The 26,037-nt window shown below is 35.8% G+C and overlaps 1 protein-coding gene across 3 annotated transcripts in view; it reads left to right on the top strand.

The window, feature by feature from the left end:
• Positions 1 to 23,186, top strand: part of itga11a (integrin, alpha 11a) — a 48,457-nt gene extending 25,271 nt beyond the window's left edge. Inside the window, exons 11-30 of one of the 3 annotated variants that reach the window (XM_046840755.1) lie at positions 1,039 to 1,183; positions 2,084 to 2,232; positions 3,620 to 3,763; positions 5,053 to 5,256; positions 5,408 to 5,538; positions 6,003 to 6,169; positions 8,961 to 9,100; positions 9,995 to 10,105; positions 10,543 to 10,628; positions 10,724 to 10,928; positions 11,371 to 11,469; positions 15,559 to 15,635; positions 17,493 to 17,576; positions 17,696 to 17,786; positions 17,902 to 18,015; positions 18,881 to 18,964; positions 19,435 to 19,545; positions 19,808 to 19,903; positions 21,315 to 21,428; positions 21,789 to 23,186. In XM_046840755.1, coding sequence (XP_046696711.1) covers positions 1,039 to 1,183; positions 2,084 to 2,232; positions 3,620 to 3,763; positions 5,053 to 5,256; positions 5,408 to 5,538; positions 6,003 to 6,169; positions 8,961 to 9,100; positions 9,995 to 10,105; positions 10,543 to 10,628; positions 10,724 to 10,928; positions 11,371 to 11,469; positions 15,559 to 15,635; positions 17,493 to 17,576; positions 17,696 to 17,786; positions 17,902 to 18,015; positions 18,881 to 18,964; positions 19,435 to 19,545; positions 19,808 to 19,903; positions 21,315 to 21,428; positions 21,789 to 21,866 — 2,430 coding nt within the window. In that variant the 3' untranslated portion in view covers positions 21,867 to 23,186. Of the gene's footprint in view, positions 1 to 1,038; positions 1,184 to 2,083; positions 2,233 to 3,619; positions 3,764 to 5,052; positions 5,257 to 5,407; positions 5,539 to 6,002; positions 6,170 to 8,960; positions 9,101 to 9,994; positions 10,106 to 10,542; positions 10,629 to 10,723; positions 10,929 to 11,370; positions 11,470 to 15,558; positions 15,636 to 16,941; positions 17,577 to 17,695; positions 17,787 to 17,901; positions 18,016 to 18,880; positions 18,965 to 19,434; positions 19,546 to 19,807; positions 19,904 to 21,314; positions 21,429 to 21,788 lie in introns of those variants that run through there. The other 2 variants (XR_006924589.1, XM_046840756.1) reach the window with 2 other exon arrangements.
• The last annotated feature ends 2,851 nt before the right edge of the window (positions 23,187 to 26,037 follow it).

The raw sequence follows: 26,037 nt of genomic DNA on the forward strand, positions 1-26,037 counted from the left end.
CATTAATTAGCGACTCGCTAGTTAACCTGGTTTTGCTTTTTCCCCCACAAGCTTTATCTATATAAAAAATACCACCTGCTCTCATAAATTTGTGAGAGCAAATATTTGTAGTGAAATGTGTTTATTTTCGTATTTTAGTAACGTCTAATGCTAGTCAGTGTGAGTTTTATATATATATATATATATATATAGTCTGAATACTGAATATATATATATATATATATATATATATATATATATATATATATATATATATATATATATATATATATATATATATACTGAATATAAGCAGCTCTATTTCTCTGAACTCAACAGTTCAGGTTTTATAGTCTTATATAGTTATTGTAGAAGCTCTAGCAATGTTACTGTTCACTGTTGCGTATGGTTTGCATTTAGACTTTGCATTCTTCTCAGCCATCAAATAAAAATGGCTAAACTTTTCACTACAAATTTGAATTATTTTGAATTTGCACAGTTTCCATGGCAATAGTTTTCCTCACACATGCCTGACCTTTCCAGGAATTATGTCCTGGAATAAGAAGCGAAGTTAGTGGATTACTGTAATATTGATTTAGAAACTGTTCCAGTGGGTTTCGGGGTATTTGTGGTGCTTTGCTATTCACAAACCACTGGAAAAAGTGCAGTGGCTGTGCAGCCAGTTCAGCTTTACTGCTTCAGAGAATTCATGCATGGCATAGAGCAGCACAAACACTGTGAAATATGTCAGGAAAAAATTGTTTTATGACCTTCACAAGACTTTATAGTGGCAAGCAGTCATATAGCTATTGGATTCGAATTACTGTAAATAAGAATTGGACAAAGGTTAATGATTGGTCTTTTATAGTAATTAATTACAGCAATTAGATATGCACTCATGAGTCATTAAAATTTGCTTTAGGACTTTAGAACCTCAGAAACAAATGCAGATGGATGCTTCTACTTATTTTTCTTTTAGAAATAATGCTCTATTGAGTGTTGAGAAAATAGAATGCATGTAGGTGGTTTTCTGAAGTCGATGTCACGGTGTGTTTGCAGGATGGGATTCTTGTTGGGGCAGTTGGAGCATACGATTGGAATGGAGCTGTGTTAAAGGAGACCCGGCATGGTAAAGTGGTTCCATCAAAGTCCTCCTATGCACAGGAGTTTCCTGAAGAGCTGAAAAACCATGGAGCTTACTTGGGTAAGGTCTTCTCTCTTCCTTTTCCTAATAAGATCACTGACTCAGCTATACAATGGACTGAATAAATTACTATTGCGGGCTATAAGTGCTTTGTGGTTAAAGTGCTAGTGATTGGAAAGTTCATATTCCATGACTGTCAGTAAGAACCATTGTTGGGCCCCGAGGCAAAGTTTCAACCACTCAGCTCTGTACGTAAATCATATTCCCCCTCAATTTTAAGCTGCTTTAAAATTTAGTTTTTTTATAAGGAACCTTGTATTATATAACTTGTATATCTGTCTGTCTGTCTGTCTGTCTGTCTGTCTGTCTGTCTGTCTGTCTGTCTATCTATCTATCTATCTATCTATCTATCTATCTATCTATCTATCTATCTATCTATCTATCTATCTATCTATTGTTTTTACTTTCAATACATTTGAACACTACTCGTTGTTTGTCACAGAATCTCATTAAAATGTGCAGAAGTTATAGAATTTCATCACAGCCCCAGCTCTGCATACAAATTCTGCCATCTTACTTGAACAACATCTATCATCACCTCTCTCTCACTCTCTAGCTCTCTTCATCTTTTTTTGCAATGCAGGCCAGTGTACCCAGTCATTATCGCAAGTGTAAAAGCCCAATCTTTCCCAGATATGTGTGTGCCAGACTGACACAGATGAGAAAATGATTACAGAGTTCTAATTGGGTTTGCAGGGACTTGGATCTATGTTCTCCTGCAGCACTTTTCAGCTCAAAAGTTTATATATTTGAGTTTAAATATTTGCTTCATACATTATTTCCCCCAAAAATTTAATTAAAGTAAAAATTAACCAACATTTCTGTACTCACTGAACCATTTTCTTTTTATGGATCTGTCCTATTGGATTATATTGATAGTTATATTCATGATTGTTTTAGGTTACACAGTGACCTCAGTGGTGTCAGCACGCAGTGGACAGCTGTATGTTGCTGGAGCCCCGCGTTTTAACCACACAGGCAAAGTGATTGTCTTCAGCCTAAAGAACACGGGAGAGCTCACTATCCTGCATTCACTCAAGGGACATCAGGTAGGAGTTTACCTCATGGACATGAATAAGCACAAATTTATCTGAAGATTTGAAATATTTGGAGAGTATACTTCATTATTCTAATTTTTTATGTATTATTATTATTATTATTATATGCTGTTTCTTGTGTCTGTTCTGTGGCAGTTTGCAGCAATTGCTAAATTGATATACATTTTTATATCAAATTTGACTGACTTCTATTTAACTTTTCTACACTGTCTATCAAACAAAATTTATGTTTATATCAGGTCATTTTATTATTCATACCAGATACAGAAAATCGTTCATTGGCATTAATAAAAAAAAAAAAATTAAGAATTATGAAACTCACTTTACCAAAACTATACTCACAATGGAACTGTCACATTCTCTTGCATTTATTTGCTTCAGTGAGTTTTATGCAAAGACCATCTATTGGAGTGATGTATCCCAATTAAAATTAAACCTTAGTTTAAGAGTGGATGCATTAACAATTCTTTTAAACCGAAAAAAAAAAAAAAAACTGTCAAATTAATAAATCAATAAAAATTGGCAGAATTCTAATTCTGATTAATGGAATCAAATAATAGATAAACACATTGATGATGCAGTAGCAAAGAATAATGTGCTGTGTTTAGCGTACAAATCCAAAATCTCTCACACTGTCATATTGTAATCGCCCTTCATCTCATGCAGTCTAGACTCCACACATTTACGGAACACATCCCACATGTTTTCAATCACAGGGCCTAATATAAAACATAGACAAGGTTACACATACAAATGTGCATGCAGCAAAAATACATACACACATTTGTCTTACTATTCTTGTGATTACTTTCCACTTCTATATTAATTAATTAAGCTAATTAATGTGATCCTAGGACTTAACCTATCTAACCCTAACATTAACCTCAGTAACATTTGCTCTTTTATATTAAAAAATAAATAAATAAATAAAATCATCAAATGCTAAAACTGTCAGGTATTCTTTTCATGATGGGGACGTTTGTCTTGGTACACAAAGATATAAAAATAATGCATCTACATACGCACACGCATGCACATGCACACTTGTTTTTAATTTTTTTAGGGGCTATTTCCATCGAAAACCTCATTATGGATACGCTGAAACCCCATAAAATGCTAAATACATGCCCATTCACACACACAAACACTTTAGGAATCAGATGTTGTTGTGCAATCCACTCTGAGATTGTGTAAAAATCATGTGGCATATTCATTTTCTTAATGTGTTTAAACTTCAAATATGTTTATGTGTACAAATCATTCCAAGGTCTGTCTTTTCCAAATATTAGCAAAATGTATAAATATAAAGTTTGTAGTTGGTGTATGAACATTCCTGCGGTTTCCCACATTTTAGCTCTAATCCTTTGACTGTCTGTAGATTGGCTCATATTATGGCAGTGAGATTGCTGCTCTGGACCTCGATGGAGACGGAATCACAGATAACTTGCTTGTTGCTGCACCAATGTTCTTCAGCGGAGGCTGGGAAAGGGGCAAGGTGTACATCTACCGCGTTACTGAACAGGTAAACACTGAACATTGATTCCACACTGAGTACATGTGAGGAGCGCCTGAGATGGAAAACTGGATGGAAAACGTAGGGTCATTATGGTAAACATGTCATTACTCAGTATAGAATTTGTTTATTGATGAAAAACAAAAACAAACTGAGTCAAAACTTGAAAGTGTGTCTTTATTAGAATCCCTCGTTAATATCCTCTCATATATGAGCCAGCACAGAGACAGGCCTTTGGCACCTGCCATCTTGTGGCTCATGCCAGGAGCATACCGTGTCTTCATTAGGCTACAAGTGCACATTGAACTCAGTAGGAAAACATTTGCTCTTTCAAGCATAATTACCTGCAGCTTGTCAAGCAAAAGAACTTTACTAATAGCTTGAAAAGGCTGGGAAGTAACAGTCGCATGCTACTCTTCAGTTCAAGTATATTTCCGAAGACAGAGAAGTGAGCACGAAGCTAAGAAAGATTAGGAAAAGATATGGTTCATATTTAATGCACTTGTCTGTGGGATATCTTTTAAAGCTTCAGAACAGATGCACAGTTGAAGACTACAGGTAAATTTGCTTTCAACAGATTTTAAGCATATGTACTTTATCAGTGAACTTGCCCTTAGGTAACTAGTTTGAGATCTATTGCTGTTTTCATACCAAAAAATAGCACTCTCCATAGGCTTTACATCCTAAATATATATCAATTAAACCCCCAGAGGCTTATGTTTCTTTCCCCATCTACACTATTCATCTTGCTTACACTCCCTTCCCCCGACCGCCCCATCCTTTTCAACTTCTACCTCAAAAAACAAGTTACCTCATGTGCTTATAGTCGTAGAGTAGTATATAAAATGAGAGCACTAAAGAAGGGATGCATATGGCTAATTGCACTCCCAAATACTTGGCTGACATATTGTGTTTTTGCTCTGAGGAATTGCACCATTCTTTCAATCTTTTTCCAGTTTTTAGATGACTAATTGATTTTTAAAAGCACTGTGAATATCATCTCACTGGCATCACTATACAGTAGACACACACTTAAAACAGAGACACTTAAGTAATAATACAGATGCATTTAATAAATTCGACCTTGTCAGTCTTGGTATATTAATAGTTTTTTTACTCAGAGATCTCTGCATGCAGTATTGATAAATACAAGAGGGTAAGGTTTCAAGATCGTTTTTACTCTAAATGACATTTTACATGTGCATTTTTTTTTTTTTATGAAGAAGTAGAAATAAAATAGTTTAAATATTTTGGCACTTACCTGTTTTGACTTTTCAGTAATTTCTGTATGCTTCCAGCCCCGGTTCATCCTGGAGGGGGTGCTGGAGCTCAGTGATCTGAGTGAGAACGCAAGGTTTGGATCTGCCCTAGCGCCAGTCTTTGACCTAAATGGGGACTCCTTTAATGACCTTGTCGTAGGAGCTCCATTAGAGGACGAGCACAGAGGAGCCATTTACATCTATAACAGCCAACGCAACAGGATAATCAGAAAGTATAAACAGGTAGGGTATAGAAACATTTGCATAGGTTTATATCAGATCATTACCATAATGTTTCTTAAGCTTTATTGTTTAAATATTTTTGCTCTGCAATGTCAGGAAATCTCTGTATATTTCTAAACCGTATATATTTATTTCTTGTTCTCTCTTGCAGAGAATAAGTGCAGCAGAGCTTGCCTCTGGTTTGCAATATTTTGGCAGGAGTATTCATGGGAAGATGGACATGAATGGTGATGGACTGGTGGATCTGGCTGTTGGTTCTCTTGGTGCAGCTGTTCTCCTCTGGTCAGTGAATCAATGCATGGACATTTTTCATTCATCACATTGTATTGTAACTGTGGCTGATACAGTTGATGCATAACATTGCAAAAATGACCACATCGCAAGAGAATTTCACAAACCACCACAACATTCATTAAATCACAGACTTTCTGTTTTCTCATGAGTATAGAAGGTCTTGGTCTTACTGCTGCTGTGAAGTAAAACACAGTGGCTAAATGTCTAAAGTCTTTGATTTGCATCTGCTTTTTCTGATAATGCTGTGATTTAAAAAAAATTCACATTACTTTTGTGTTGTGTTTTATGTTTTCCAATTTTGTTCATTGCAGAATGTTTTGTTTACAGTGGTATATGGTGCTACTGTATAGTAAATTCCTTCATATTTTGTTACAGTAGCCTAGGCAGAATAAACTGAGACCTAGATCTAGGACAAGTCTATTTTCCTATTTTTTACTCTCTTTATTTTCTAGGTCTCGCAGTGTGATCCGCATCCATGCTGCTGTCCGATTCGAACCCAGCAAAGTCAACATCTTCAACAAAGACTGTCGGCGCGCTGGAAAGGAAGTTACCTGTATGTCGGCTATTGTTTGTCTGAATGTCACTGCCAGGACAGTCATCAAACCCACACAGGAAGTAGGTCAGTCCTCAAAGTTATTTATTCTTTTATTTATTATTATATTATCGATTACATATACAGTATAAATCCCATTGGGAAATCCGGACTGACACTAAACTAATTACTGTAGAAGGATTACAAATGTATTTATAGTAGATTTTAAATAATGTATTAATCATATAGAATTTTAATGGCTAACAAGATTTTACTTAAAATTAATTTGACTTTATATATCAACACTCTGGCAAATTTAATAAACCTGTTCATGCAATCATCCAATCAGCCAATCATGTGAAAGGAGCACAATATATATCCATGCGGCAGTCGGTGATCTTCACAACAAATGGAATAATGGAAAATGTTATTTTAGTGACTTGAAATTTGCATAAATATGAGCAATATATAACACTTTCTGAGAGAAGGAAAAACAAAATTGTTTATTTTAGATTTTCAGGGTCTAAAATAGATACACTTATTGAAAATTATTGATGCATTTTGTTCCCTTTTAATGTCTTTCTTTTAATGTCACATTTTATTGTATGACTTATATTACAGTCACCCAGATGTGTTCTTACAAAAGCTCTTCTCATGCAGCTTTTTCCATGCAGTCTGCATACTGTAAAGCTTCAATTACTTAAATAGCTCTTTTTTATTGACATCTATGAGCAATCCTTTTTCATCTGTTAGTGGAGACAGTAACCTAAACAACTTCACATCTTCTCAGTTCACTTGGGGATACTGGAAAGAGTTTGCCACATTTTATGGATCAAAGAATAACAACAGAAGATAAACGGCTGATCAAAGTGTAGGCTTTTGATCATCAATGATCACTTTGTTGACTCAGGCTTTGTGTTTAAATAAAAAAAACCTGGAAACAGACTAGTTACACTGGAGTGAAACTAGGAAAAGTAGATGATATAGCTGAAGTGTGAAATACATTTGCTTTGGAATAGCAATAAAATTAAATCTGGAGCAACATATCATTTAGGTTAAGTGCTTTATCTGCCTTACATATTTATTATAAATGAAATATCTTGTCTGGTTATAAAATAAGGTTATGAATATGACCCACTCCCATACTGTGCGATATTTTTTAAATGTTTGTCTTTTAGATCTTGCTTTCCAGACACAGTGCTCTGTGCTCCTGTCTGTGCCAAAGCCAAGAAGTCAATTATCTTGTCTAAGCGCAGTAAGTTCCTAAGAGCGAGAAGCACAATGGGAAAGTGTGAAAACACACTTGTTCCCTCAGCGTAATGCTGAGAGTATTGCGGCTTGTTGTGACCACCCGCGGTCTGACCCTGACAGTCTGATCACAAATTTCTTGCAAAATATGTGAAGGGCCAATCATATTTTGACCTCAGTTCCTAAAGCTACATGTGGTTTGGGTTAACCACTATGACCTCTGAGTATCCCCATCACATTCGTCATTAGTACAAGACAAAGAAATGGTCGCTGAGAGATGTCGCATTTGGCCTGAAATGGACAGCTAGGGCAGTAAACATGGCAGCACATCTTGTTTGGGTTTTCCACAGATATTTTGTCTGATTCTAATTTTCTTTAAATTTCCAGAAGGGTTTAGGGTGATTTTGAGTATGGCTTTCTAGTCTGCTTTGTGTTGAGATAAACGATTCAAGATTTATCACTTTGATCACTTTAAATTTAGTGTATTATCTAGTAATACATGTCTTCCCTTATCTGATTGCAATCCTTGTGTTAGGAATATTTTTGTGACAGACTGCTATAGAGATATACAGAATAACAGACTAGAACAAAGTGATGGATAAAATAAAAACAACGCACAGACGCTTTTCTACTCCAATCACAATAAACTGAAGACAGTTTTTCCATCTAGTCACTGAAGTTGGCAAAAAAACGACGCTTAATTTAACAAATGCACAAATAGTATTTACTCCATATGCAGTAAATGTTTTTACATTGTGTGTCAGTGGAAGGTTCATTTTTATGTCTGCATGTGAGAATTTAAGACTCAGAGGTTTCAAGTCTCCTGAGTATTATTCATGCCATCTCTAGTGGCCCTTAAATCACAATTTATTATAGCCATAAAATACATTGGCATGCTCTGTGAGTTTGGTGGAGTTCATCAACTAAGCCACAGATATACCTATTGCATTTACTTATGAAGAAGCAAAACTGGAAGGTACAAATTGTTGTTTGAGTGAAGAATATTGTTTTGATTTCTCCCTTTGTAGAAGGAGAGTCTGAAACTGTAGTATGTGGAAATAATTCAGATATTGTAGCCTGGAGATTGTTTTCACAAAGATCAGAGAAAGGATCTAAGTATGGATCCAGTTGTAAAAGTCATGGAGCATGTGGTATGATGGGAAACTTAAAATGGGTTTGTGTGTGTGGATTAGGTATGTGCATTTATATTATTTAGCAATAACACAGTCTATTTAATTGACTAATAAATACTGTGGCAAGGGCTGAAATACAACTTGAAATTCTTTTCTCAGGTTCAAGTAGCAAAGTATAAACCTTACAAAAGTAAAGGTTTCACAAAACAAACACAAATTTACCACATGACACACTGCATTTAATTAGCGACTTGAGAAAAGGCTAAGGCTAACAAAGAATAGCTACATACTTAATTTCTTCAATGTTAGCAAGCATAATAACAAAATACAAAGAGACCAGATGTTACAATACAAACTCCACTAATAGACACAAAGTATGCATAGCAAATGATTAGAGTAAGATGCAGTAGGTATAATTTGTGTTCTCAAATCAGATTTTAGATGATTATTGATGTATTATTAGGATCAATTTCATTAAACCTTCTTCTTATCTAAAGGTCTTTGGTACAGTACTTATATCGAAGAGAAGCGTTTTAATCCTCGTGCTGTGATGGACGATCCAGACCGACAACAGCCACAAAATTTTACTCTGCACCCTGGACAAGAGAACTGTGAATATATCTCATTCTATGTAATGGTAAGCTCCTGCATCATAGTACACACTCCAAATACCATTAAAGAACTGTACACTGTATAAATTGGACACTTCAAGCCCATCAATTAAAAACTGCTTCACATGTATTTACTGTATTTTTCGGACTATAAGCCGCTATTTTTTTCCCACGTTTTGAACCTCACCTGTGTTCTGAGCTGCACGGCATCGGCAGCGTTGTTCTAAACGTACAACGCTGCCGAAAGATAAACTCTCGAGAGAAATAGTTGTGAAAGGAAGGAGGAAGACAGTGAACAATGACTTTCTTGGTAGGCTACTGTTTAGATACAAGCCGTTGTAGCACGTTGAGTCTGGGTGATTCGAGAGCTCACTAACTCCAGTTGCAACTGAAATCATATAAGCACAGACAGGTTTCCAAAACTCGTGCTTTTTTATTTTTCTTGGTAAAAGCGTTACAGGTTAGTCAAAGAAACTTAGAAATGAGCATCAGAAAAGAATAAGGACATATTCCTCGGTCTTGCACACATGCAGTAATACCGGAAACATATGGCAGCAGGCTGTTCCCAAAATACCGCTCTGCTGTTTTCACCCGTTACACCATGTAACAGACACTGTCTTTCGTTAAAGCCTGCGTAAAGTTCATTAGTTTCAGTGTAGACCTGCGGCTTATTTATGTTTAAAATAAAAATCTTTGTCAAATTCAGTGGGTGCGGCTTATATATGGGTGCACTATATAGTCCGGAAATTACGGTACTTTAACTGTACATTCTCCTGTTCAACCATATATTAATGCACTGTGCACTTTACAATCAAGACTTGGTATGGTGTCATGGAGACTGGTGGAGACCAAAAGTCTGTAAAAAAGAAAAAACAGCTGCTGTGTTTTTGAGTCATATTTTTTTTTTTTTTCTAATAAAGGAAACAACAGACTATGCCAGACCCATTATATTCACAGTAGAAACAGGTCTACAGGATCCAGACAATGGTCCCATGCTAGATGATACCTGGCCAACTACTGTCAAAACCCAGGTTTGTCCCAAATCTGTCTGTCTGTCTGTCCTACATATTCAAAACTAGTGAGCTAATTTTAAATAATATGTCAGTATTTGTCATGGGTTCCATGTATTTAAAGTAGTTACCTTACCTTAGTGGATCTTTTCACATTAAGACTTTATTTTCCTTTGTTACTTTATTTCTTGTATAGACTGAAGAAGACTAAACGACTGAAGATCATTGCTTCTTTGCTAACATCTGCACCATGATGTAATATAAAATCAAAAGAAAGTTTATTTAAAAATGGGCAAACTTAAAATTAAAGTACAGAGTGTGTTGAAAATGTACAGTATTTTTGGCATGAGTAAATAAGAGTCTTCACTCAGACCCTTAAGCAGAAGTCTGGACACATTGCCTGGTCCTATGATTATTGCGATCCATGAACCACTGCATTTGTGTTTTTTTCTAAACAGCTTCCTTTTTGGAACGGTTGTGATGAAGATGATCACTGTGTTCCAGATTTGGTGATACAATCACAGACTGACCTGGTCAGCCGCAAGTATGAACACATTCTCCCTTCCCACATAACCACAGAAATACAAAACATACCATTTCCAAAAATGTACTCAGACTCCGTCTTTTTTTCTATATTAGGCAGTTTTGTGGACAGGTATTTCGAGTAAGCAGTGCTCTGTGTCTTAGCCAAACCGAACCTGAAGAAACTGAGCGTGTGATAGAGGCATCCAGGAAAAAAATGGTTCTGGATGTTCGTTTGGAGAACCGAGGAGAAAATGCTTATGGAGCTCACCTCAACATCTCATTGTCCAGAAACCTACAGTTCTCCAGCATTGTAATAAAGGTGAATGAAGTAATGAATGTAATGAAGGTGTAATTATTGAACATATTTGTAATTATTGTATTGTAATAAAGGTACAATCATAGCTTTAACAAAGGGTCAATGTTATGGAATAAATTACAAAGATTAACAAGTAAAAGTAACAATATATTTTTACCATTATATATTTATTTATTCTGTTCCCGATTAAAGCACCTTGCTCTTTCAGAGCATGTCATATTAATGAAGCAAATTGTGTGGTTGGGGAGAGAAGATCTGTGGCTCCACTGTTGTCTTTATGTCATTAAAGGGTGTTAATAAAAAAGAGTAAAGGATTAACTCTAGGATTAATTCTCTGATTTGTATCATTTACAGAGAAAAGGAGAATGAAGAATGCACTTGATTATATTACACATACTAATATAATATATTTTGTTGGAAAAACATTTGTCCTTTCTTGTTCCAGGATAATTCAGACATAAAGATCAACTGTCACAGTGGAGACAAGCAAAGAAATGAGAAATACTGTAATATTGCTGCTCCGTTTATGAGAGCTAAATCACAGGTAAGGGGTCAATGTATATCCTAGTCATTTCACCTCAATAAAATATATAATACATCTTGTTTTAAACTGCTTACAATTTCTCAATGCAGAGATCTGAGCAAGTCATACTTATCTTTTCTGTACTGGTATAAATGAATTCATTAACAAAGCTTAAAACATTTAATTTATTAACTCTGTTTGGTCAGATGGTGTGTCAGTTTATTTTGTATAATAGGAGCTCTGGCACTATATTTTTATGTGTTTGTAATTCAAATGAATAGATTTAATGTAATATATATCTAAATATATAAAAAATTCAAAATTGCAATAAGATTAGATTTAGAATTATTAAAAAGAAATAATTCTTTATTTAGAATATATGGAGGAATTGTTAAATGTCAGTGAGTCTGTAAGTCAGTCTTTCACCATGGCAGTAATGGACATTCCATAGAATTAAATGCAGCTATAAATCTGTAAAATATAACGAAGTGTCATTAACTAATAAAAATGTATTACTGTAATCATTGGAAAATTGATGTGCTACTAGAATAATTAATATTATTTTCACAAATTTCCTAGTTGATGTTTAATTGTTGTTTTTCTACACAAACGATTCAGCAATATTCTTTACAATAAAGTACTGAGCTTTATTCTTTACAACAAAGCTCGGTACTCTTGTGCATGGTTCTATTGTTTACTGTATACTGTGACAATTTCTTGCGCATTAGTAAGTCTCTTCTAACATTCCTGCATGTTTTTATAGTCTTCTAATGCTTCAGGAAAATACTCACTTTGGCTTTGCTTAATACAACAGCATGCAAACATACAAACAAGCCTCCCTGGTGAAAGGGTAGATAAGGGATGTTACAAAATGTAAGATGAGAATGTTAACTGATGCAAGGGTGTGTGTGTTTGTGTGTGTGTGTGTGTGTGTGTGTATGAGAGAGAGAGAGAGAGAGAGAGAGAGAGAGAGAGAGAGAGAGAGAGAGAGAGAGAGAGAGAGAGAGAGAGAGAGAGAGAGAGAGAAAATAGACAAAATGTTCCATACGTTTCCCACAGCATGAATATATTTGGCAGTAAACCTGGACAATGTGGCAGACTGATGCTTTATTACTAATGCATAATGACAAACTTGCTAATTCCTAAATGACAGTGAGAAAAGAAAGAAAGAGAGAGAGAGAGAGAGAGAGAGAGAGAGAGAGAGAGAGGGGGTACTTTAGCATTATTTTCCTAATTCTAAACCACACATGGGAATATGTTAGTTCCCATCCTTCCAAGCCCTCAGAAATATCAGTAAACAAACACAACAATAAACTTTGTAGGTCAATTTATTCAGAATTATTTGCTTTTCATTGGTGAACTGAATACTGAATGTTTCACAAATAAACTTGGTACATCTTTCTCTTATCTAACTACTGGCTCTTTTATGTAAAGCCAGAAATGGTCCAGTCCAGCATGGAGGTGCTTGGATGTGAATCTGTGGCCAGTTAATATATACACCAGTAATGTACGGATGATTTATTACTATGTGGGTTTAATGTTTAAAGGTGAATCTGAAGAGATTCACCCTGGTTTATTGACCTCAGACAAGACCGGCCTGCATGCACTCACTTTACACCAGAACATCAAACCATCAGAAATGTCTGCCAAAATCTCTGCTCTGTTCCTGACATCACTTTGGCAAAATGAGGAATGTCTGTTACTGTGATTCTATCTTTCTTTCTTTCTTTCTCTCTCTCTCTCTCTCTCTCTCTCTCTCTCTCTCTCTCTCTCTCTCTCTTTCTGTTTAGTAATTCCCTAGCTGAAATATTGCACAGAACAGGAAACCCAACCAAAAACTCACCACAACTCTTTGGCAACACTGGGAGTTAATCAGGAACGAATACCAAATTTGCACACATCAGTATTCAGACCTCAAATACTATTTCAGACAGAGACGCTACAGATTTTTCAGACGTCTAACTCTTTGACTTAAAATCGAAGAAGTCAAAAATGCAGGATGGTACCTTAATCAATCATGAACTTAAACACACACACACACACACACACACACACACACACACACACACACACACAAATACACACACATTTACAACTAGGGCCAATCAGTACACCTATTAGATGAACCCAGAGGAAACCAGCCCATTCACCCATGTGAAACTCTGCATGTACAGTAACCCGATGCATGATAGAAGCAGAGAAGCAGTGAGGTGGCAGTATGACAGACATTATATTTTATTTCTAATGAGAAAAACCTGGTGTGGTCACACATTATTCACTCTGTTGTCCCCAGTAGACTTTTTAGGTCACATTGGTGTATTTGTAGAAATGTTGCCAACATTGTACCCTTTCAAACCATTTCTTTACAGGAAATTCAATCTTAAAGATAATAACTTGTGAAATATTATATGCAGCTGCCTACATTTAATAATGAATTAAATCATTATTTTTATTCATTTTATTTTGTTTTGCATTTGGGCTATTTTATATTGCAAGTGACAGTCTATTTTCCACCACCTGAATCTTTTTTAAAGGCAATGGTTTTTTCCCCCTTTAATCTAGATTCAGATGAAAAAACCCTCATACCCTAACATCTCTACTCAAGAAAAACCTGGCAACCTCAATAAAAACAATAGTTTCCATGCTGTTCTTGGGCAGCACCGGGAGGCAGAAAGAAACCTTTTAGATGTACCACTTCTGCCACTTTTTCCAGGCACAATGTTTTTCCAACAAAATGCTGACAAAACAGTTACCCAAAATCCTCTTTTTTTAATGCGCCAGGCCAAGAAGATCATTCCGAATCTCATTTTAGCCATCCCTACAACTCTTAAAGGCAAAAAGTTATAAGGAAAAGAAACTGCCATGTTCTTGGCAGGCACAGATTGCCTGTGGGGTTTAAAGAGATGTCTGGTGGTTAAAGATGAGTGCTGTTATTATCAGGTGGGTCTGTGTGTGCTTTGTGTCAGGACAATCAGTGTAAGGTATGTGACTTGAGGATTTGAACGTTAGGGCAACATTTGGTGGTTTGCTGAGTGCATCAGCAGTGTTCAGACTGGAGCAGGCAGCAATAAAGACTAGAATGTTTTACAGCAGGAGTTTTTCACATAGACATTGTTATGGACAGCATGGTGCTTGGGTTGATGTGGTATTCCAGACCAAAGCACTATGATAATTTTTTGGGGATCTATTACACTTATGAGGCAATGATTTAGCATTTGTATAACGTTCCCTTTTTGTGCTCAGTTGGTGTGGTATTCATGGAAAGAGATAGAAAGTATGTTATTTACTTCCATAGATTTGCTTACACACACATTTCATTTGTTAAAAAACTAATAGCAAATAACACTTATTTGATTAAAAAAAGGCAATTAGGTGGACTTTTACCTGCAAATATGCAGGTAAAAGTTATAACATGTAAGAATAGGGTGAAGGTTTGGTGTTTTTATATGACTTTACCTTTCTGCTTTCTTAATGTTGCTCAGTATACATTTGCAAAAAATAAATTAGTTAGCTATTCAAAATAGTTAGTAATTCAAGTGCAGTAGCATTCATTCTAAAGCTTATTGCATTTGTACAAGTATAAACATTTACCTTCTAACATTTTAATGTAATCGAAAAGAGTTTCATTCCATTATCCAGTGTAGCAAAAAACACACTAGGCTAATTTTGTAGTATGTTCACTTTATACAATACTAGCTATTTATTTTGGCTGTTTTAATTATTATTATTCGATTACTATTTTACCCAGAGTTTACTGAAACAAATTTTTTTGAATATGAGTGTGTGTCTGTTGGTCATCAGTGAAGCGGCTACAAAGCTGTTTTATTTTGAGGCCAAAGATTTACAGCGGATTACTGAAAATTTCACAGCTAAACCTTGTGTGAACTGCACTGTTGCTTGCACTGTTGCTGTTGGACATTGTTGCATACAATAGGGAACATTTTGCCCCCCTTTTGAGACATAAAAACATGTGTGTAGTCAGTGTTGGATAGTCTTTCTGCAGCAGTGATAAAATCATATTTATGATTAGATCTAGACAGTTTAAAATTATATTTTATCTGCATATATGACTTAAATGACAGCCCTTTCTCTCTGTTGTATTTTCTCCAGGTCACTTTCCGTTTGGAGTTTGAATTTATTAGCTCAGTGTTGCTGGACCATGTTCGGGTCATTCTGTCAGCTGGAAGGTAAAAAGTCCTTGGGTTCTTTTGCTAGTGTTTTTTTTGTCTCGTGTAGTGCTTTACTTTTTTTGTTTATTTAAAAGCATTTATAATTTGGTATTATTTAATATATGTAATTCTATGCCATTCATGCCTAACATTGAATTAATCATTTGTATTGATCTACAAAGATCTCAAACTGTAAATGATTGACTAAAAAATACTATTCTTTCCAAACATTTTATATATTTCTCCATAGTTGATAATGGCTTTCTCTATTATCTCCTGCTATTTCGTTAAAAGAAAATCTACTTTGGAAAGGATGAGGATATCCATTTCTGAAAATTACAGAGACTTAAGGAAATAGGTGGTTTGGCACTGCCAGATTTTGAATTATGTTACTGGCTCTTTCAGAATGCTAGCTATATGGGTCTTGGGTTATTCTGACTCTTTGACCCCCCGGAAGCATATCGTTTTTCTGGCCAGGAAACCAAAACCTCCTTCTGTTTTATTAAATGTGACATCATTATGAATCATGCTGTTCAAAACTTGCCCAAGACCCCCCAAAACAAGTCTAAGATTTTTGCATGCAATCAGTTCCACTAAAATGAGGCTATTTATAGTATTTTTGTTATCTAATACTTTGTGCATTTGTCATAGCTTTCTCCTTCAACTTCCTACATATTCAGTTGTGTCTATTTTGCATCACAGATCACAGAAGCACATTAAGCATTGCCCACTAACAAAGATTACTGGTGTACACCTACTGAGCACATGGGTTTCTACCCTACATTCTTAGATATAAAGGGGGTTTTACATGGATAGGTATTAGTTTTCTGACTTCTATTTCTAAAGGTTTACTGGCATAATTTGACAGATGTGATCTAATGATTTTATATTTTTAAATTTGTTTTATGAAGATTATATTGATAATGGCTGTCAGAAGAATTCCAAGTATAATTTTATTAGAACTCTAGAAAGCCTTACTTTGTAATAGTATGTCTGGATAGTAGATTTGTTATTCTATTTATCTCCATTTTCTAAGATTTTGAAAAATATGTTCACAATTTTCAAATGCATCACATTGTTAAGAATAATACTAATTGTATACACATTGTAAACAGTTACACAAAGCACTATTCTGCACCACTACATTACAGAGTGAATGTATTTGTATGCAACATAGCTATCTATCTATCTATCTATGTGATGCGGAGAATGAGGCGGAAGCCGAAGTAGACGCACTACAAGTCTTTAATGAAGATCTTGGGAAAAACACACACATACAGTGAAGCGGTGCAGTCCTGTAAATATAATAGCAGTCTGTGTATAGTAAATCCACGGGGCGCTGGCAGCAGCCGGAGAATGGCGATGCAGACAGCGTGACGTGGGAAAACAATAACGGACGCAGTGGAAGTGAAGATAGGCTGCTTATATGTGCGTGGTTGATGGAGATCAGGTGCACCGCGTTAGTAATCAGGCGAGCAGCTCCGTGCGGGTGGGGCTGGTGCGGGCGAAGACGCAAGGTGCTCCCTGACAATCTATCTATCTATCTATCTATCTATCTATCTATCTATCTATCTATCTATCTATCTATCTATCTATGCATCTGTCTGTCTGTCTGTCTATCCATTCATCCATCCACCCATCTATCCATCCATCCATCCATTCATGAATTTCCACATGTTTCACATGACTGTTCCCAAAATCTGTTTTTTTCTGGCATCTTTCCCAGTCCTTTAACTGTGAACTAATATATCCAAACTGGTCAGCAATAAGATAAATGTGTATTCATACTTTGAAGAAATTTGACAATAAGGAATATTAATGTTAACAAATAGAGTACAGTAACTGAAGCATGTCTTCTTCCTTGTCTTTGTACAGTGATGGAGAAGAAGTGGCTTTACAAGACAACATTAACGACATCTTCTACACGCTGAGATATGAGGCCGACTTGCTCTTCACAAGGTCAGTTAGAGTATGTGTATATATATGAATATATATCAGTGTGATCATGTATTAATCTGAATTACAGCTTAAATCCCAAATAAAATTAAAATAACATTTTGTCTTGATTGTCTCTATAGAGATTCCAATCCATCACACTGGGAGATGAAAGCCAACCTTGCTTTGGAGAAGGCAGAAAGCCTGCGTCCACCATTCAACTTTACTTTCCAAGTTAGCATAACTCACCTCCTTTTTCAGTTTACTACAGTCAAACTGAAATTAGGTCAAATGACTTTAAAAAACAAATATCATCTGAAAGTAATAGCATGTGTTTGATGGTGTTTAGATTCAGAACCTGGGCTATTTCCCAGTGAGAAATCTACAGCTCAACATTATGATCCCAGAAGTGACAAAAAATGGGAATCGCTTCCTCCAGATTCAAGACTTCCACGTGGATCAGGTATGAAATATATAGCATTCTGAAAAATGAGCAGACCATAAATCTTAAGGAATGCAAAAGGATCCAGAAATAAATTTAAATGTGAACTGAAGAAGGTGTAAAGTCACCACTGAGCCCTTCTAAGAATGTGTTTATTTTTCTACCAAATGCATAAAAGGTCAAAGTAATGGGCCATACGTGTGGATAGAACAGCAGTGCACAAGTTCTGAATGAGCTTTTTGAATTTTAAGTTCAGGGTTTTAGAATTTTAATTTTAGAGTTGCTGAATTAACAAGTTAGTTTTCCCTATTGTTGGGAAATCATTATTTCAAATTTCAGATTATGCCTCATACATCAGGGCGCCAAATTTTCCATTTTCTGAGTGAGAGAGATGACATTCTCACTCTCCCCTGTCAAGTACAGTAATACAGTAGTCAATTGTGGACAACTATGAACGCATGTACATGGGAGAGGGTAGATAGCATGTTCGTCCAAGTGTGTCACACTGATCTGAGACATCTGAGCATTAGCAGTGGATGTAGTGATTGGCTCCACATGTTTAAACAGTCTTGTAAAAGTTGTGATGCAGAAGAGCTAGCTGTTAGATCGGAACTGTGGTGACCAAATTAGAAAAAATGGTGAAAGGACTTGAAATGGTGAAAATGGTGAAAAAAAAAAGGAGGACACCCAGCAAAATAAAATGCAAAACAAAGATAGAGCTAATAAATGTATGATCTATCCACCACTGACCTATATTGTATATCCCCACATATTCCAACCATATTTATGCTCCTACTGATTTGATTTGCAATTTGGCACTAAAATGATTCTAACTAAAATATCACAACTATATTCTGTGGAGTGATGATCTGTGTTTTGCCTTCAGGTAGATGGGACTCACTGCATTCCCCCTCAACACATAGCACACAGTCGAGCATCACCAGAGGACCTGACCCGTGTCGCTCGCCTGGTAACGCTATTTCATCTTATTGCATCTTTTTGGCTGCAATTCTGTGACTAATATCACATAGTGTATCATAAACCACACCATCTTTTTTTATGTTGCTGACTTTGGTGCTTTGTTTCATTTTACAAACCTTTTTTGTGATGTCAGAGCTATTTAATCACCATTTGTGGCAAGCAGACTGAACGTTTGGTCATCAAGCATGCCAAATTGCTTGCTTTATGTAAGACAGAACGTCTCCACTGCAGCGGCTTATGCTTTAAAATGTGGTCATCGGATTTTCATGAGTGCAACTGCAAATAGCCTTTAACCAGTGTTATTAAAAGGATTCATTGTGTTAACAAAGTCTTAATGGCCCTAGGATGGTTTTGTAATGAAGTGTGTCTCTTCATGACAGGGAAATTGTTTTTTGACCAACCACAATCTTGGGTATTTGCAACTAAAGGTGTTTTGTCAACTTTTTTGGGTTTGTGTAGAATTATACCAACTCTCTGGCTGTGCCAATTCAGTGCAATGTGAATTTAAGCTCCTATAGAGAAGTCAACGTGAGAATCAGCGGATCTCTGCGTGTTGACTCTCTCCATGAAGTAAGTAGAACCTATAGTTCAGTTATATACGAGCCAGGTTTGTACACCTAGAAGCACTTTGAGGGGAAAAATAACACTGTAGGACTTTTCAGCACCCAAACTTTTCTACAAACAAGAGAAACAAACATCATCATATAGACATGCCTATAATTAAAACTCTGTACCTGCTCTTTTTTTCTCTGTACATCATAATATACACTTTTGCATTCTGTGTGTTTGTGTGGACCATAAAAATAACTGTGTTTTTTCCTGACATGTCCAGCTGAAGTTTAAAACGCTGGAGCTGGTGACGACAGCCTCGGTGGAGCTGAGCCAGGCCAGTCCCATGTTCCTTAAAGAAGAGAGGCCCATCAGACATGTGAGTCACATCCTCACGTCCACGTGGACAGGAAACTGCACAATACCCCACATACACTCGGGCCATGAGAATGCATAAACACACCAAAGTAGGACATGCTGGGGGAAAAAATCAAGGAATGTATTTGGGATTTAGTAGCTTTTCTGCAAAATTAGGCTTTGGTTTAATAAATGCTGTCTCACTGAAATACTGTTCAGGTTTCATATTTTACTAAACTAATACGTATGAGACCAGGCTTTGGTCAGCTGTAAAAGTATTGTCCTGTCTCTAAAAGGATGGATTACACATTTTTTATGTAGCACATATATAGCATTGTAAATGTGAAATCTGGGCCAGAGGTTTTCAAAAACATTTCTTAGAAAGTCCAATAAAATGTCTTTATTTGAAAGTTATAACTATGCAGCTAATCATGTCTGAAATCCTTTAATGATTTGTATATATTTGCACTTTTGCCAGTCACAGATTCTGAATAAATTAAACATGACAGTTTTCAACATAATGCACAAATACATGCTAATACTACTCACTGTGTTTAAATTCCCTGGTTTCATCCATTTTATGATAATAATGTCTATAGTGCTGTAGCTTGTCTCTGAAGTGATACACATATTAAAATGCATGTATTGTATAAGCCATAACAATGCGGCTACAGAAAAGATTTGATTCATATATAGAAAACTACAGTTTCTGGACAAGACATTTTCCCCAATACAACTCCTGTATTACTCAAGTGCTTAGTTTGATTCATTGAAATTTTTTGCTGGGTCTGCAGTCCACCCAGTTGATGACTCCTGATCTACACACTAAACAGTGGTGACTAAATGTTTTTTGGTCAGCAAAACCATTGATTGTTGTGTTCTTCACTTATCACTCACAAGTATTTATAAATCCAAAAAGTACCTCATTTGGGATATGAAAGCAAAGACCTGAGTGATCTTTTTACACAGTGTAATAACACTAATCAGTCTGGGGAGCAGATGTCCTTTTAACAGCTCAGATGGTAAAAGCTTTAGTGAACGCCAGTAACCTGGAGCCAAAGGACCGAAAGGACCAGCAGACCTCCTTGCAGTTCATATTCCTCACACTAAACTCTTCTGCCACCTATGGACACTCCAGCAGAATGCAGCACATGCAAAAATCAGCAAGTTAGACTTTTTTTTTAAACAGGCTGAAAAAAGTTTATTATTGACATTTCTTACATGATAAAGCCCTCTGTTATTTTTGAATCCTGAAAAATCTTATTACTACTATACTACTACACATAATTCAGTAATTACTGTGAATCCTATAGGAAAGAATGTGAATGTATTTTTGGGAGCCTGATCTGGATGTCTTTCAGATCAAGTGATTTCTCCAACTTGTCCAAAAATATGCAACAACTGAATAATTTATAATTGTATTTTTTCTAAAGATAATTCTGGAAGTGAGGAAGGAGGAAGATTATCGTGTTCCTATCTGGATTATAATCGGGAGTACATTAGGAGGACTTTTACTACTCTCCCTCCTCATTTTAGCTCTGTGGAAGGTAATAACTTATGTTTTATGAAAAATTAATATTTTTATATCCACAAATGTGGGTTTATATATATATATATATATATATATATATATATATATATATATATATATATATATATATATATATATATTCTGTTTGTGTGGAAATACAGTATGACTTTTGTGGCCTGATGAAATACCTATTTTCTGTTCCCAACCCAGATATACTGTAACCCTATATATAATATAATATACAATTTTAATGCACTACACTACTGAAACAACTTACTAAAAGTAAATAAAAAAATTTTCACTTTGACTTGTATGGTGAAAGAGTTTGGACTGTGGGATGTGTCATGGTAAATCCCAGCTATTTCTGTTTCCCCAGCTGGGTTTTTTCCAGCGACAGAAACCCAGGGAGGAGGCAGAAAACGAGGCCAACGGGAAAGTAGCAGAGGAGCGATAACGCAAGCTGCCCACAGGGCTTAGCCTAGCCCCAACTCTCAGGGAGCATCCCACTACATCACAACATGTCTCTGCAAAAGAAGCAGAGAAAGAGAAAGAAAAAGCAGTAAAGAGAGGATATATAAAGAGCGGGAAGTACGTAAATAAAAAAAACAAGAATTATGAGACGAGCAAAGATAGACAGAAAGAAAATGAGGGATTTGCTCAGTGCACTGGACATTGTTGATCATTCATTAAAAAGAAACACTGCACCACCTTTCACCTGGCCTGCACTGCTTACTGAGCCCTTGCATCGCAGACAAGCGTCCATGCCTGTTCATCAGTCACTTCCAGTGGTTCAATTGCATTTACAGACTTTAAGAGAACAGCTTCTGGGAACATGAACTTTTACATGCAAACTGACTCATCACATCTGACATAATGCCAAAATAAACTTCTTTTTTTGCAAAGATATACAAGAGAAACCTCAAAGGGCTGTGGCTGTCCAAGACAGTAATGTTTCCTGGTGCTTTTTTTCTTAAAAAAAAAAAAATCTTGTAAAACAACGAAGGTGGTGAATTGGAGAGCAGAAGTTCGCACAAGAGCTGGCTTGCTTTTTGTAGTGATGTCGACAGATTTAAGATGTAATATTAGGCACTGGTGTAAACTAGCTCCTTGTTTTATTTTCAGTGGTTATAATTTATTGGTAGGAAAATGAACAGTGTTTTGGATTTTTTCCATTAATTGTGGTATTATGAAACAATATACTTTTTGCCTTAACAGGGATATGTTTGTCCTTCAAAAAATGGTTCTCTACTCTTTGATAGGATGATTTCCTGATTTCCTGATTTCCTTTTTAGACCAATCTTTGATGCACTTTTGATATTGATATAAAAAAAATGCAAACTTGAATTTGTTATGAAGTTATGAATATCTTTTTTTTATATATAACCTGTCAGAAATGGTGTAATATTGCTTTCATAAGGACTGTGGCATTACCTTGTAGCTCTAGTTTGGCTTTTAGGATGAGCTGTAGTCTTTGTTTTCTGCTTTCACATCCAGCATCTCAACAAATAGCCTTTGAGAAAAGGTAGGCTTATTGATCAGTAGTTTTTCCATCCAGGCCCAGTTTCTTTATCTGTATTATGGATTGTGTAATTTAAATGTCCAGGACATTGCAAAATGTGTTTAGGTATACTTACAATTGTCATTGTTTGTAGTGTCAAAACTGAAGCATGTATTATAAGTCAGAGAATTTTAAATGTGTACTATCGTTTGTATCTATATGACAAAATAAATAGGAAATAAGAAATAATAAGGAGTAATAAAAACGAATATCATTTTGTCAGAGTGTTTGTGTCATCCCTGACTTTGGAATATCTGTTGGCATACAGGTAGTCGTCGACCTACGACCTATGCAACTTACGACCATTTGACTTTACGACCACAATCGCTAGCCGCGGCGTATGACAGAGCGTACAATCTTCCGGCATAATTTCACAGTACTGTACATATAGCCTACTCTACTTATGACCAAATCGTGTTACGAGTGTCGTATGCCGCGTATACGACAGTGCGTACCAGCTTCCGTGTTGCCACCGGTCTGTCGGTCGGTTGTGTATCGTGGCCGTAAGTCAGCGACTACCTGTACAATGAACATCCTCCAATAAACTTTCTTTCTTTCGGCTTCTCCCATTTGGGGTCACCACAGCGGATCATCCGTATTCATGATCAGCATGTTCGATGTGGCACGTTTTTACGCTGGATGCCCTTCCTAACGCAACCCTCCTCATTTATCCGGGCTTGGGACCGGCACTTAGAGTGCACTGGCTTGTGTGACCCTAATGGACCACCAGGGAACCAATGAACATCCTCCAATATTATTTAACAATTTCGCAGACAAATCTGTTCAATATTTACCGCGCAAATGTCTTTTATCTATTGTCTTTTTACACATAGAATAGATTAGCAGTGCAATTCTTCAATTATTCTTCACTGCCTTAACAAGCTACAGCCAGATTTCTTTCATTAACCTTGCAGTCATCATAGGTCAAGGTCCCCTACGACAGTGTGTTTTCTGTGTCTGTGCTATTCTTCAGGCAGGTGACAGAGCAATCACCTGGGTGCTCAATTCAGTTCCAAGAGAGTTTCAGAGCAGAATGAAACTGGCTCAATGATAAATCAACAGTAGGAACTTTTTTCTCCATTTAATTTTTGTTTTTTTTACGCAACATGGCTATGGACCCATATTCACTATAAGACACTGTAAAAACTTAAACATACAAAATACTTAAAAAAAATTCTTAGCTTAATTACTTGTGTTTCTGTTGTGGTACCTTAAGCAGTATTGTAGTTAAACTAGTGGGCTTTTTTGATTATTAAACAATTACAATTTAACAATTGAAATTTTCCAGCCCTTAAAAGGCTGACTCCCTAACGTTGAATGCACTAATTACTATGGAGCTGAATGAGATGTACACAGTTAAATTAACTAACCTCCATAAAGCATATATAATGAAATGGTACGCTTTTTAGCATATTATGAGAGTTATGTTGTACACACCATTTCAATTTAATTAAATATCAAGGTTCAAGGTAAGAAACTCTTTTGCACATGGTTCATTTCAGTATGGTTTTTGCTACATTATGTTTTTTATAATAATGGTTCTGATACAGTAGGTTTCATCATATGTGGTTGTATATAAGTGGAATAAATGTATCTTAGTTGTAGAGAGAAGAAAAGCAAAAATACACTTCAGAATATAAACATGGATAATCACAGATTCCAGTGATCCTTACTTCATATTTGAATGACTTATTTAGCTGGATTTTATTAATGAGCACTTGACATGACCTGGGATTGATCGGTTCTGCAAAGTTAATCCTGGAGTTGCTTTTAACAACAGGCCTGTAAGATGGAACCTGTTCGGGAGCACGCATAGTTCAAAGTGGGGGTCTCTTGCAGCCACATTCTCTCTATTCTGATGCAAGCAAAATGTTGCAGAAGAAGCAAGAATAAAACCTGATCCTTCAGCTCAGCATGATAGTTTACTTTTGAATAGATATAATTTTTCTTACGAGGGAATCAATTACCTGATCAATTTGTTCAACCCTCATACTAAAAGTTTGACTTTATCAAGCACCTTATAAGTAGTACAAAAAAAACATAGCATTTTGTAGAATGTTCTTATATGTATTCATAAGAACAATGTGAACAGTTACAAATAACTTGAATATTTCATATTTACATGTTTCCAAGTTCTGGTTAGCAGTGGTGCTGGCATTATGGAAGTAACATACAAAGAAATTCAATTGAAAAAATATATAACATCTTGTTTATCTTGTTTTAAATTCTTCATTAACTTCGAGCAATAATTAAAATCTCTGCTATAAATAAATCAATAAATCGATAGATAAATAAATAAAGATAAAATGTGCAAGCTCATTAACCAATGTACAAATGACCAGCCAAAACTGTCAGGATCTGGGGGTTCTTGTTTAGAAACTCTTTTGCACATGGTTCATTTCAGTATGGTTTTGCTACATTATGTTTTTATAATAATGGTTCTGATACAGTAGGTTTCATCATATGTGGTTGTATATAAGTGGAATAAATGTATCTTAGTTGTAGAGAGAAGAAAAGCAAAAATACACTTCAGAATATAAACATGGATAATCACAGATTCCAGTGATCCTTACTTCATATTTGAATGACTTATTTAGCTGGATTTTATTAATGAGCACTTGACATGACCTGGGATTGATCGGTTCTGCAAAGTTAATCCTGGAGTTGCTTTTAACAACAGGCCTGTAAGATGGAACCTGTTCGGGAGCACGCATAGTTCAAAGTGGGGGTCTCTTGCAGCCACATTCTCTCTATTCTGATGCAAGCAAAATGTTGCAGAAGAAGCAAGAATAAAACCTGATCCTTCAGCTCAGCATGATAGTTTACTTTTGAATAGATATAATTTTTCTTACGAGGGAATCAATTACCTGATCAATTTGTTCAACCCTCATACTAAAAGTTTGACTTTATCAAGCACCTTATAAGTAGTACAAAAAAAACATAGCATTTTGTAGAATGTTCTTATATATATTCATAAGAACAATGTGAACAGTTACAAATAACTTGAATATTTCATATTTACATGTTTCCAAGTTCTGGTTAGTAGTGGTGCTGGCATTATGGAAGT

Source organism: Silurus meridionalis, chromosome 26, assembly GCF_014805685.1.
Source record: "Silurus meridionalis isolate SWU-2019-XX chromosome 26, ASM1480568v1, whole genome shotgun sequence".
Classification (NCBI taxonomy): domain Eukaryota; kingdom Metazoa; phylum Chordata; class Actinopteri; order Siluriformes; family Siluridae; genus Silurus; species Silurus meridionalis.